This window comes from Diadema antillarum, unplaced genomic scaffold, assembly GCF_040938485.1.
Source record: "Diadema antillarum isolate AM-2024a unplaced genomic scaffold, OU_Dant_1.0 scf00000074, whole genome shotgun sequence".
Taxonomy (NCBI): domain Eukaryota; kingdom Metazoa; phylum Echinodermata; class Echinoidea; order Diadematoida; family Diadematidae; genus Diadema; species Diadema antillarum.
In genome coordinates this window covers 1288728-1302962 of record NW_027270963.1, presented here as the reverse complement: position 1 = coordinate 1302962, position 14235 = coordinate 1288728, and the positions used below count along the sequence as shown (strand labels likewise).

Below are 14235 nucleotides of genomic sequence, written 5' to 3'. Positions count from 1 at the left end.
TAATCCGCCTAATTCTTATACGATTCTAATTTCTAACTGGTCACTAGTTTCCCTTAATCCTGACATTGCATTTAAAGCCAAGGTGCCCTATAGTTGGCACAACAGATCTTGTTGTTGTTGTTGTTTTCTTTTCAACTTACGTGACACGTTATACGTGACCAACGCGGGAGCTTGGTCTATAATCTCAATTAGAGCCAATAATGTTCTGACGATTTTGTCTTTAATCATCGATAAAGGGTGAATATCTGAAAATCAAAGATGTAAAAGTGCAACTCCGCCACAAATGCAAAGCACTTCGATCATGTTAGCACAAATAGCAGGTAGAGAAAACAGAACAAAAGCAAAAACTTGGTGTCATGTGGCATCGGGATTTGATTCCAAATTGAGTGAATTACTAGAAAGTTTCTCATGAGGTATCACTTACGAAACGGAAATGTCAGTCGAGCGCAATCTTTTATGAAGTGTACAGTCATGTTGTGAGAGGATGACGTCATCGCCTCATTATTAAAGCTCCCTTATGATATGTCTTATTGAAATGTAAGAAAAACATCTTTGACATCACATTATTCTGGGAATTAATAGGCCTATACTATGCAGTGGTTACTTCAAAGCACAGGATATGTTCTTATGTGCTAAATAATTTCGATGAAATGATTTTGTACAAATAGGGAGTGAGTTGTGAGAAGGTGATGCCCTCAGCCTAGTGCACGCAGTTGCGACCGAAACAAAGAGTCTAGGTCGCTAAAAGTGTTACACGATATTATAATTGGGAACTTAAACATTGTAACTTCCCTCTGCGAAAAAAAAAAGCTATCCCTGCTATTCGCCGACCTGATTCTAACTGGACAAGTCCGCTATAAAGCAGCGACGCGATCTACAGTTTTGAGTGTTTGTGTACCGCATGAAATGCACATACGATGTACAAAAATAGACTGACGTATGCCGAAGTCTGTGTGTGATATATGTACTAGCACCCATACTCTCCATATTGATATAAATGCATTGACGATTTGTGTGCAATCCGTTCGTGAAGAGCTTCAAACCCTATATGAATTAAATGCAAATCATCCTTATATACCGGGTATGTATTCCACATTTGTATTGCCTCGAGCTTGGTCTGTATTTTGAACTGACAAACAAACGCACATGGACTTTGTGTTGTCATATGTGCATACATTACAGAAGTCACCACCCCTTCTGTACAAATGCAGCGCACTTTCGTTACCAAAGAAGGAAACCGCTCCCCTTATTTGGAGGCCATCGGAGGCCATATCCGCCATATTTGGTAGACCCATTTCCTTTACGGTGACATGGGTCGTTCTACATATCTCTCCGCGTAATATTAATACGCAGAACATGTAATCATGAGTTTTGCTCCCAAATCTAAGCACTGACATTAATTAAATAGTTTGAGTCATCATTCTCGTATCCTCAAATAGAGTGAGTTTGAATAAAATTATTAGGAAGATCAATAAATTTTCTGCACTATTTTATTTTGGCGTACGTTTCTTCAGCTGGAAAGGCATCCTGTTTCCTTATGAGGAAGACATCATACTCTGCTTTTGGGCATAGGATTCGTACCGCGAAATAAAAATCGTGAAGATCATTTAATGTTTGAAAATTGATTGGACTTGTATTGCTGGTCGATTAGGAAGAAGTAGCAATGACTACGATTTCGTTTTCGCCACTTCAAAAACTGAAAAATGGCAGCGGCGATCATGGAGCGTGCCTGGCTGACAGTGATAGTAGCTCCGTTGGAACAGGCTCCGAACTGGCCGAGCGGGATCATGACTTGGATGAGCCCGGATTGGGCCCGGGCTTGACTCATCTCACCCCCGCTGATCTGGAAAAGGCAGCAGGGAAGCACAAGAAGACCAAAGGGAGGGTAAAAATTAAAATGGAATTTATTGACAATAAGTTGAGACGATACACAACTTTCAGCAAAAGGAAGACGGGCATCATGAAAAAGGTACGTATTACATCCACAGTGAACATCACATTCACAAACAAATTTGTCACTCTCTTAAAAGGCACTTTTTTCTGACCATTTATTCTAACAATAACAGTTTAACTTTGTTAGTGGGTAGACCTTCTATTGATTTTTGTGCTTATCATGTGGATGTGATTGTGACTGTGAGCATGGTGTGACACACAACTCAAAAGTTTGTGATTATTATTAGATTACATTGTCTTTGGTAACAGGTTTGTGAGTCTTTAAATTGTGAGTGGTTATGTGAGTCATTCATATTTACATTTTAATATGTCAAGGTCACAAGTAACTATACGCAGGCCCTACAGCCCAGTCGCTGTACGTAGGTACGTCGCGACAGCCTCTGGTCGGGCTAGGTCACAAGGAGAATATCCTGCTTATATTAAAATGAAAGATTAATTTACATTTTTTAACAGACCCACTGCACTAGACAAGATATTCAAATGTTATAAGATGGGTAGCAAAAATCCTGCAATCTCTTTGGTTGAGAGCTGTACGTAAACCTGATTTTTACTGGCAGCATGCTACCTCACAGCAGAGGACAGCCAGCGCGGCGCCAGCCGCTATAAACATGTTGTCAGAAACTTGCAGCAAGAGTTTGCACTTTTGTAGCAAAGGTTTGTGCAGTAAGCAAGCCTTTGCGCACTCAAACTCAGTAAGTTAAGAGATGCTTATTGGCTAGAAAACCATGCGACCAGTAATTACTGGATGCATGGTTTGAAGTACTGGATATGGATGCATGGTTTTCGTTCATGGCAAGCCAAAAGGAAATGCATCCAGTTAATTTGCCTTCAGCTTCAGGTGAACATGATCAAGAAATGGATTTCTGGCAAGTGCAATCCATGTGCTGTCATCACTGCATAGGAAAATTACAACAATGATACAACAATGATGAAAAGACAATGCACAGAGAATTCCACAAATATAATATCATATGTATTTTTGAAATGAAAAGTACATGTACACATTCTTTAGACTTATTACTGACATATCATATTAAGAGTAATATTATTCCCCAGCATTCTGAAAGAGGTAAGTCTAGTTCTTCTTCGTCATGCTAGAAATTTGAATAATACTACGTTGAACTCATATCTTTTTTTAACTCTATTTTTTTTAGATATATTGTTGCCATGTACATTGTACTTTGATTCCACAATTTGTTGTGGATAGTCTTCGTATTAAGCAATGAGAGCACATGGATTTACATGTAACTAAAGAATTCACAACTTTTAAACTGATTTTCCAATTTTCCTCAAGCTTCACCAATGTGTACTACTAGTGTTTTTGCATTCACTGAATCCATGTATGTATCACTTTGAATCAAGGTAAAGTCAAGGAATAAACTGATTTTGTTTTTAAATGCACTTTTCTTTTGTATCCAACAATGACAGTTACATTTGTATTTTCCTTAAACTGTGTTTCGAGTTAACGTTTTGTAATTGTATGTCCTGGATATAAATAGTAAGCAGATTTGTACAATTCTAGCTGTACATTATTTATCTAATTATTTATTTATTTATTTATTCCTTATTTATTCCTTCATTTTCTTTAAAGGAAACAAGTGAGTGATAAGGCTCTATAATATTTTATTTTTATTGTATTTTATTTGTTTATTTGTTACAAAGCAAAGCAGGCATTGATCATGCAAGTACAATTGTAATATCACAAAGGATGTCATGGCACAGTCTTCAGGTAATTGTGACTGTACAATACATCTGCTTCTCAAAGTATGTGTAGTATATTGCAATACCCAAATGGTTTTCCAATCTCTTTATTTTGTTGCATGTTACCCCACCCCCAAGTGATTAGTTTTACAGTGATGCTCCTCCTTTCAATATGAAAACAACAGGAAATGGCAAGTAGAGTTGCTGAGTACATGTACACGTATGTAGCTCTTAACAATTTTACATTTCACTCAATGTACACAATGTATTGTATTCGACACTTTTATGATTTACCCAGAAGATGTGTATTACTACCCTACCTCCCACATACGTCTATGATGAATGAACTGACATTTGATATTGTGGCTTGATAGTTTGCCTTTAGAATACAAAATGAAGATGTAGTATTTATCATAAAGAAAATGTTGTGATGCAGACTAACTTCAAATTACTCTTTTTTTAATGTTTCTGATTAGTTTTGTGTCATATACCTCTCTGTACTGGCTATATTTTTTATGCATTCCCTGTAAGCTGCCAGTTCACCTTCACAGACATGTGAATTGAGTGAATGCAGCAATATTAGTAGAATACATCAGTGAGTGTTTGAGGAAAATCGGACAATATGTTCAAAAGTTATGATATTTTAAAGTTTATGCTCAGTCACTGCTGGATGAGAAGACTACTACAACTTGCATAATTAAAGAATACTCAACTTCCCTCTTTCAGAAGGCAGGGGGAATGATATTATCCTTAACGTACATCAGTGACAAGTCGAGGAAGTGTGCACTTTTTTCAAAAAATAAAATTTTGTGAAATTCTCTGTTTATTTGAAAATCCTGATATCGCTCTACGTATGTGACATCACACACTGTAGTAGTCTTCTCATCCAGCAGTGACTGTGCAGATACTGTAAAAATTCATAACTTTTGAACGGATTGTCTGATTTTCCCCAAACTTTCACTGATGTGGCAGTTTTACTAATATTGACTGCATTCTCTCAATCCACATGTATGTGAAGGGTGGACTTGTCCTTTAATCTTAAGACCCTTTTCATTTCCACCCATGCATTGTACTGTAGGCACTGCTAGCAGGCTGACTTCAGTCTCACACTCTGCTTTAGAAAGATTAATTAATCACCAGTCACACTGATTTCATTCCTGTAATGACACTGGTACATTGTATCATCTCCTGCCATGTCACAAGTAAAAACCTGGCTGCTCCGGAGAGATTGATTACGTATGAAACCGGGCTGTTCACTTGTTCTTATAGGCATATGAACTCTCCACGCTGACTGGTACCCAAGTAATGCTCCTAGTGGCCAGTGAAACAGGGCATGTCTACACGTTTGCCACACGCAAGCTGCAGCCGATGATCACGAGCGAGAGCGGGAAAGCGTTGATTCAAACCTGCCTGAACTCTCCCGACATCCCTTCGGATAATCACCACCACAACCCAGACCAACGCATGAGTGCGACAGGCTTCGAGGAGACAGAGCTTTCCTATCAAGTCAGTGACGAAGAAGCCTTAAATGCAAAGGTTTGTTCTGTTTCAATATGACCCAGTACAGTCATTTATGCTCTATGCAAAACCGGCAAGTAAAAACAAACCAATATGTATGATGTATCCAGTGGTTTCTATGATGCAGACGAGGTATATGTTATGACTTTTATTTTCAGTATCAGAATTACTTAAGTATAATTATTATCATTATATCTTCATCATCATTGTTACTTTGATTATCATACATGTATTATTAATGCATCTGTCATGCAATTGTAAGACAAATCTTTTTGTTGTTTCGGTGATGAGTTGATTTTAAGTTCAACATGACCCACTTGGTTGCATTCTGTCACTTTTGTGGGAGTTTGAATGCCCAGCAAATGTGTCCTATGAATATTTCCAGACTCTTAATCCTTGATTCATCTTCTCTAAATGGGGGGAATCTCATCCTGTACAGAAGAACAGTTACAGAGAAAAATGTTGAAAAACAGGCAAAGCATTTCTCGGACATTTGATGGGATAACTTCCCTTAAATTGGTCCAATCTGCAGATATTATTGCTGCCCATCGCAGTGTAAAACCCATAATTAGCGCAGGCCTGTTAGATTTGCCAATCTGCAAATACAGTATGTGCACCAAAACATATTACAATATGAATCCTACTGTACATGTTGTATTGTTAATGAGGAGGTTAGGTCAAAAGAAGTCTGTAAGTGTAACCCTTTTTTGATTGTTAACTAATGAAATTCGCTTTTTATCAGAGATTTACCAGTCAGATGAACCTCTTCAAAGATTTATTGAAGTCTGTAACCCTTCGATAGTTCTTCTGTGAATTGGGCAGCTTACAAGAGCCTGCTGTGAGTGCGTTTCCCCAAACTTTACAGATACCTGAATATGTCCTGAGTTTGGCTAACCTTCACAATACAATCATATTGTAACCTCCCCACAAAGCAGTCCCTCAAAGTTGCTTAGCAACTGTCCATATGCTCCACAAAAACCAAGATGAAAGTCCCATCTCAGAAGTGCTTCTCTTTCAAACTTAACCAGTCTTTTGCCCCCCCCCCTTTTTTTTCTTTTTGATTTGTAAATTGAAATGCCAGCTTACTGTGCACAGGTGAAAATCCTGTATTCTTGATTGATTGCTTGTTAGTTTTCATGTAACTCCGCCTACTTTGTGTATGTGGGCAAGCATCTATTGTTTGTTCATAAAACTGTTGTCTGAAAATAAGTAAAAGAGAATAAGGGAAAACAAAGCAAAGTTCTAGTATATTTTAAAAGAGATTTATCATTTTTGTTTCAGGCAGCTGGAGAATACACGTGCCATGAATGCTTAGGGATTTTTTTTCCCCAGTATTTGTTGATAAAAACTGAAAATCTCCTCTATGAACCACAACAGTGAATATCACTCAGTGAATGGTGGCTGTTGAGATTTACAACATGAATGCTGTTCACCTTTGTCAGGGGGGTCAGTTAACTCCATTCATTTTGTCAACTGTTACAAGCAGGCAAGACTAACTGTCAAAGCTGGGCAGGCATATCAGTGTAACCCAAACAGGCACTCACTGTGGGGTAGACTGTAGTCTGCTAATTCAGGCCCAAAGCGCTTTTTTTTGAAACCTCACCTACTGCAACTCGGCTTTTGTGTATGTGTGTGTGTGTGTGGGGGGGGGGGTGGTGAGGGAATAGCATAGCATGGATTGAAATATTCATTTTTTTGTGTGTGTGGATGTAAGATATAAAAACAAATTTACTGACTTATAATTGATTCCTTCATGATGGCAGTGCTGACTGCTGAGAAGGGATACTACTATGTCAAAGGGGATTTTCAAGGGACTGTACAGTACTTGTTGAGGTGAGGATTCAGGTTTATAACATTATTTGGTGAGATATTGAGAAACCTCTTATGAAATATGAAAGAGCATGTAATTTCAAGAAGGATTCAACGTTTATTTGATGAAAATTTGCCTTGAGTTGAAATGGCTGAGATATCCTAAAAAGCGATCCTAATAAAATTGATTAGGCCACGACTTTTATTGGGATCTCTTTGTTTTACCTTGTTTTTAGATATCTCGGTCATTTCAAAACTGATTTTTATCAAATAAACTTTTGATTCCCCTTAGAATTGTATGCTCTTTAATATTTCATAGAGTGGTTTCTAAATATCTCGCAGAACGTTACAAGCTGAATCGTCACCTCGATCATGTGTGTACATGTATACAAGACTTTTTTTTTTAGAAATGTTCATGCATGTGTACAAATATGTGGCTTGTTCTTTCCCTTGTGCACTTCCTGATCATAGGCTTCCATTTTTTTTCTCTTCTTCCCCCAAGTGGAAAGAATGGACATAGACTAATTGAAACAAGGATCTCACTTTTTGCTCGACGCCATCCTGTCTCAGTCTCACAGAGAATACAGCAACAATTTTAACAGATCGAATGGGTGACCCATCCTTCACCTGTCATAACAGAATAATTAGAAGAAATTATGAGTAGCAAAGAAATCATCAACAGAGTGGGCGAAGCTCACCCATAATGCTCAGGTTACCACATAATGCTTTAACCCAGGTAGTTCTCATACCGTGGATAAAGTCATGTAGAAAATAATAATTATCTTTTAGCAATACAATGGATATGTGCATTTCTAATTATTTGAATAGTGTACATTACTTAAAGACGCACAAAATGCAGAGTTTAACAATGAAAATGAGGATGTTTTGAGGTTCCCTTAGAAATTTGAGAGAAATGCTGATTAATAGGGTTCAAATGTGATGAGTTCCACCATAGATAGCCCTGTGCTCCCTAGAGAGCTCTACTTCCTTATATTAGTATTTACTTTTGTTATTAATTTTTTTTACTGATCCTCAAAATTCCTTTTTTTAAAATTGGTGTTCAGTCCATTCTGTAATGTGTTATTCAAAAAGAGTACAAGCTATTTCTCGTCCAAACACTCCTTATTACTAAAATTTTGCTGTGTTATAATCCCAGCCCAATCTTTACAAAAGCTATCTGTTATATTCATGGACTGTACAGTTGTAGTTCCATGGATCTCCTATCAGCAGAATCCTCAATGTACATGTAGGCCTACATGTAGGAATCTTCATTGAAACCAAGATATAATGATAGACGGAAACATGTGACCTTTTTGCTGTATTACATGCTTTGATGACAAGAATCGAACGATGAAACAGAATGTTATACTTGCAAAGTGAATATAACAGAATTAAAATTGTTCCTGGCACAATGGATACACTGTTGAGGAAGTGCACCAGTTCAAGACTGCCTGCCAAGCCAAGACTAGATGATAGACACTAGGCCCGCCCTTAGCCAGCCCTGAGATTCACTCCTCCAAGACCCATTGAGAGGGATGTGCTTGCCTGGCGTGTGCCATAAAAGGGCCATGGCCTCTTGACCCCGCCTGGCCTTGTTTGGGTAGCCCCATGCCTTATAGGCCTGCTCCCCCAATTATGGCAGCCCTGGCATGTGCCTGGCAGCAGGTCATGTCCATCACCCTGCTGTAGGCACAAGCCTTCTCTGCCATATTTGGCATAATGGCATGCAGGCACGTTGCATATGTAATTGAGAACACATGACCCTAGAGTAGCTGTATTTTTGCCCTCTTTTTATAGCATTTTTTTTTCTTCTTCTTCTTGTGGGAGATTCAGCTTCTGTTTTTTGTCTTCTTTTGATGGCATTTTTTGAAAAGTGAACTTGAGGGAGCCATGTCTCGCATAGCTCCAGTGTTCCATAGGATGGTTGTCAGGTGATGATTTATTTTTCTGCACTTTTCTTTTGTTATTTCTTCATATTTGCTATGAAGTCATGAACTTCCTTCTCTTACCTTACCTGTTTTTTTTTTCCTCCTAAGTCCTAGTGAATTACATGTACATGTGTAGATATCTCTTCTTTTCTTTAAAGGGAATGCAAACCCAAAGAGCAATGTGGATTGACTAAAAGCATTAACATTAGTAGAACACATCAGTGAAAGTTTGAGAAAAATCGGACAATCGATGCAAAAGTTATGAATTTTTAAAGTTTTGGTGTTGGAACCGCTGGATGATGAGACTGCTAGAGGTTATGACTAATGAGTGGACAACAATATAAAGAAAATATAAAAGGAATTCCACAAGTACGAGTACTTGACTAACCGCTTTCAGAAAGCAGGGGGAATAAGTGCTACCCCTAACATATGTCAGTATCAAGTTAATGGAATGTGCCATTTTCATGAATAATGAATTTTCGTTGAATTCCCTTTATATTTTCTTTATATTGTAGTCCACTCATACGTCATAACCTCCAGTAGTCTCCTTACCCAGCAGTTCCAACACCAAAACTTTAAAAATTCATAACTTTCGCATCGACTGCCCGATGTTCCTCAAATTTTCACTGATGTGTTCTACTAATGTTACTGCTTTCACTCAATTCACATTGCTCTTTGGGTTTGCGTTCCCTTTAAGTAGAAGTCTCATTAAAAGCCCCAGTATGAAAGAAAGAGAAGACATGAGTGTAATAATGCTTCTCGTAATGATGTCATACTTCAAAATTCATGGTATTATGTCTGGTATAAAGTGTTGCTAGGGTAGGCCTGTGTTGGTAGAACCAGTATCACAGAAGCATGATAATCAACCTGGGGGGCATTTCATGAAGGAACTTGTCAGATAAAATGTCCGACAAGTCAATTATATCCGACAAGTTTAGAGAAATCAGCCAATCAGGGGGGCATTTCATGAAGCATTTTGGTCAGATATTTTTCTTACAAACTGTTACAAGCTATTGAAATCCCTGCATCTGATTGGCTGAGAGCCCAATTTGTCCGACAACTTGTCAGACAAAATGCTTCATGAAATGCCCCCCAGACTAAAGAATTTCTAAAAACTTGTCGGATATAATTGACTTGTCAGATATTTTATCCGACAAGTTCCTTCATGAAACGCCCCCCTGAATTTGTCTTTAAAAAGTGTATGCAAGGGTACATGTAAAAATGTGTGCAAGTAATTCCCATCGGTATTAATTTTTTTTTCTCTCCGTTCATTTGCTGAAAATTTCTAGGTGCTCACAGGGTCAGGCTTAAAGTGAGCTTGATGACAACTGCTATTTGATAGGCTGTTAAAACTATGATGCTGAGTGCATCCCTCATTGGCTTATCATGAGGCATCCATGATATAGCTGCAAGAAATCTTGTGGTCAAGAGCATTGAGTAAACTTTAAGATTAGAATATTAAAGGTAAACTCTGAGAGTAGGCCTATTAGGCGTGTCTTCATCAGCCTGAAGTTTCAAAATAACGCGCTATCTTGCGGTTACCAAACTAGTCCGATGTCAAAATAGCGCGCTATCTGTGTAGTGAAGACGCAGATAGCGCGCTATTTGATCGGGAAAATTTCCCCCAAAATCTTGGTCTAGTTCGTCAACTAGAGCGCTAATTCGTGAAATAGCGCGGTATCTTGAGTGCGTCTCCATCAGCCCGAAATTTTCTCGGTCCCCCCACGCTTCTGGTTAGCCAGCTGGCAATGGAAAGCGCATGTACAAGCAGCTAGTGATTGTGTATAGTACATTACACGCACGGTGTATTCAAGGATCACATGTGTGTACTATAGGCCTACTGTTGTTGTCATCTTTAAAACCAGGGAGGTGATTCTCTCACCTCCCTATTAAAACTCAGTGCCGTGCATGCTAGCTGTTCTTTTGTAAACTTCTTCTTCTGGTCCACTCTACCTTAGCTGAAGATTCTTGCAGATTGTGTGCATTTTGGATTTGTTTAAACATTGCAATTCGTTAATTTCATATAAGATGCCTCACTGGACAGAAGAAAGAGCAGCGTTATTAATATCCCTTTGGAGAGAATTTGCTGTACTGCTCACCTCCCTGGTTGTAGAATCGTACATACGGTGATATAGGAGATTTTGAGCGGGGAAATCCACTTTCGAACCGCGAGCCAGGCAGAGTAATATTGCAAAGTGCGCATGCGTCAATTTTCGGACTAATTTCCCGAAGCAGGCTGTTCGAGCTGATGAAGACGCACATTCGCTGTATCGGGCTATTTTCTAAGACCGCAAAATGTCCCGCTAGTTTGAACTTCGGGCTGATGAAGACACGCCTATTCACACATTCTCCAGTGTTTTTAATCTCCCTGGGGTTGCGCTATCACAAAGTTTATGTAGATAACTTGAAGTTATGTCAGTGAATGTCACTGTAACTTGTAAGTAGTTATTGTTGATATCAACCCTGTCACAACTAGTTTCCCTGACCGTGACCTATATTTTGATAGACCATTAGGTTCATGCAGCCACACTCCTTTTGCCCATCCAACTGCAAGAGCTTGCTTTACTGGACTGCCAAAGTGTATGACACCTCTGCTAATAATTTTTATACTGTATGAATTGAAAACCAGTACTGCTAGTACTCTCTGGTCTTCTGGTATGGTGTGTAGTAGAAGAGAATAGTGCTCAAGTGTAATTTATAGCTCCATGGGACACACAGTGCCAAACTGACGAGATCAGTAGTGGATGATAGCTACAAAGGAGGTGGGGTAACCAACATCTTTCCAGTTGCCCCATAGGCATAAAGGCTAGACTATTCTGTAACGGATTTTGTAGTCACTACCACACATGTGTAGTTGAAATTCAAATAAACAACCTAAATAAATAACTGTTTAAAAACAAACAACAACACAGACTGCAGGCTGGGTGTGTGCAAGAAAGCCGTACTACAATTGTATGTGTATTTGTACATTGTATATTGCCTTAACGGTGATTTTACTTTCTCAACAACTCATTCCAAAGGATCACAAAGGGAGAGAGTGTTGCTTTGCACTTGACGCCAGAGAAGAAAAGGAACCTTGGCCCAATTTTATCATTTCTAATTTCCTGCTCTCTATCGTAATATTACCCAAGAAGGCGCTGAAAAATATGAGTAAAGTACCCTCAGACAGCACTTTGACACTTATCTGCATATGATTTTAGCAGCTATTTTTACTCTTCTCCATCCATGTTCATCCTGTCACCTTCTTTGGTCATCTTAATGAGTTTAATTAAGCACAGAACACATACAAATCTCTTGAGAAATTCGTGGTACAATATGGTGTCTCATAGTAGTAAAATTCAAAACAAAAACAAAACAAGCGAATGACGGGGAAAAAAAGTGTCACAATACATGTCACTGTGCCAGCATTTTTACCAAGCTTGCAGTTGCTCAGAAGCACATATATGAAGCACCCTAGTCTAATAGTCAGACCAATATTTCTTGTTTCAGCAAGCTTGAAAAGTGTTCATTTATCCACAGTGTGATATACACAGTGACAGTACTTCCTGCTGCCCCATAAATGATTTTAAAAATGCTAATGTACTATACTGCACATATGCACATGCAACATGTGAATCGATATCGAACGTATTCAATGTCAGGATTTCCCCATTTGCTGATCTTTTCTTCTGGTTGTAATCAGAACTACTTGTGTTTATTTTCTCCGTACCAAGCCGTTGTCGTCATAAAAGGAGGGATTCCCCCCCCCCCCCCCTTACCTCCTGATAATGCGTCCACTCTGTGCGTAGGTGTGCGTAGCATTTCCTCGCTCTTGTCAAAATGTCAATGACAGGAAAACCAGTATGAATTGGAATTGAGAGGAAGGAACAAGGAGGGTGCAATCCTGACAGAGACATCCGCCATGACTCATGTCCCATTCACAAGTACGCCGGAAGAAAAGTGAATGAAAAAAAATGGGAAAGAATAGAATTGATAGATGGATAGATGGATAGATAGATAGATAGATAGATAGACAGACTCTATAGAGAAGGATAGGAGAAGAGGGAGAAAAAGAAGAAGAAGAGAGAGAGAGAGATTTACATAATAGAAATATCTCAAGAGGAGAGGGAGAAGAGAGAGACAGGGTGAGAGAGAAAGGGAGAGATAGTGAGATACATTACAGAAAGAGAAGAGATAGAGAAGGCCTATCCCATCACCATATTCTGTTTCTCGATTATGCAGAAGTGCATGTTATGTTTCGTTAGAATGAAAACAGCAGCATCCCCGTGCTTGAAGAGACCACTTAAAAGAAAAAGAAAATAGCCACTTCCTTGTTGCCTTAGTAGTCTCATTCAGAGGATATTCAGTTGTTGGTATTGTATTCTGGGAATTTCCTCATTTGCAGACTTTTACTAGCCACAATCTCACACAAGTGGATTACGAATGTAAACTTGAATGATTTACTGTGCAGCCAAAAATAGTTTTTGATTTTTGTGGCTACACCAACAAAGAGGAAAACTAGATATTTCAGTAAAAGCTTTGATTTTTCACTATCCCTAATGAAGTGAGATTGGTGTAGAATATCTATGCAAAATGCTGCGTCAGTATCAATAATCGCAACCGAGTTCCGAGATTTTGCGTATGGTAACCCAACCAACAGCTATTTTACTTGATTCTATTGGACCAATGTGCTAGGGGTCAATGAAGGTCAATTAAAGAAAAAAGGTCTGTGGGCAATATCATAAAACTTTTAAGTTGCAATCGCAAGGGAACAATGATACAATGTTTGACCAGTGTAGAAAATTTTTTAAGGAATTGAAATGATAACTGAACCTCATCCACTGACAAAAAAAAAGAACAATTTATTGGCTTCAAGCAAAATGTTCACAATACAGGATGTGTTATGTACATGTATCATTCCCAAGTCTAGTGAAAAAGTTGGAAAGTTACTATTTTTGTAATTTTAAGCATAAGATAGAAATAGAGGAGAATTTATTTGCCTTTTTGTGGCGTTATATTCCCAATGTTTTTCCTGTATGCACTGATTTAGTTATTTCTCTTTTAAAGTGACATCGCGCATGAAGAGGTATGAGCGACAGGATGACTCTTAGTTTTAAACTTCCATGTAATTTGCTGCAGATTGACTCATTAAAAGCTCTCATGCAGATTATTTTCCAAAATATATGTTGGCATACACTGCCTGTAAGTTCAGACCAAGTAAATTGTTTTTTAAAAAAAAGGGAGGAATTCAGTAGGACCAGGATGAATGTGTAAATGCCTATACCAAAACTTACAGCACTTTAATACTGCTCTATTTATAGTTCTGTAATAATTACAGTTTGGTACA

The 14235-nt window shown here is 38.4% G+C and overlaps 1 protein-coding gene across 1 annotated transcript in view; it reads left to right on the top strand.

Annotated features, from left to right (window-relative positions):
* Nucleotides 1-1565: 1565 nt before the first annotated feature.
* LOC139717341 (serum response factor-like) overlaps nucleotides 1566-14235 on the top strand; it is a 34140-nt gene continuing 21470 nt past the window's right edge. Inside the window, exons 1-2 of the mRNA XM_071628846.1 lie at nucleotides 1566-1969; nucleotides 4924-5190. Coding sequence (XP_071484947.1) covers nucleotides 1664-1969; nucleotides 4924-5190 — 573 coding nt within the window. The 5' untranslated portion in view covers nucleotides 1566-1663. The remainder of the gene's footprint in view (nucleotides 1970-4923; nucleotides 5191-14235) is intronic.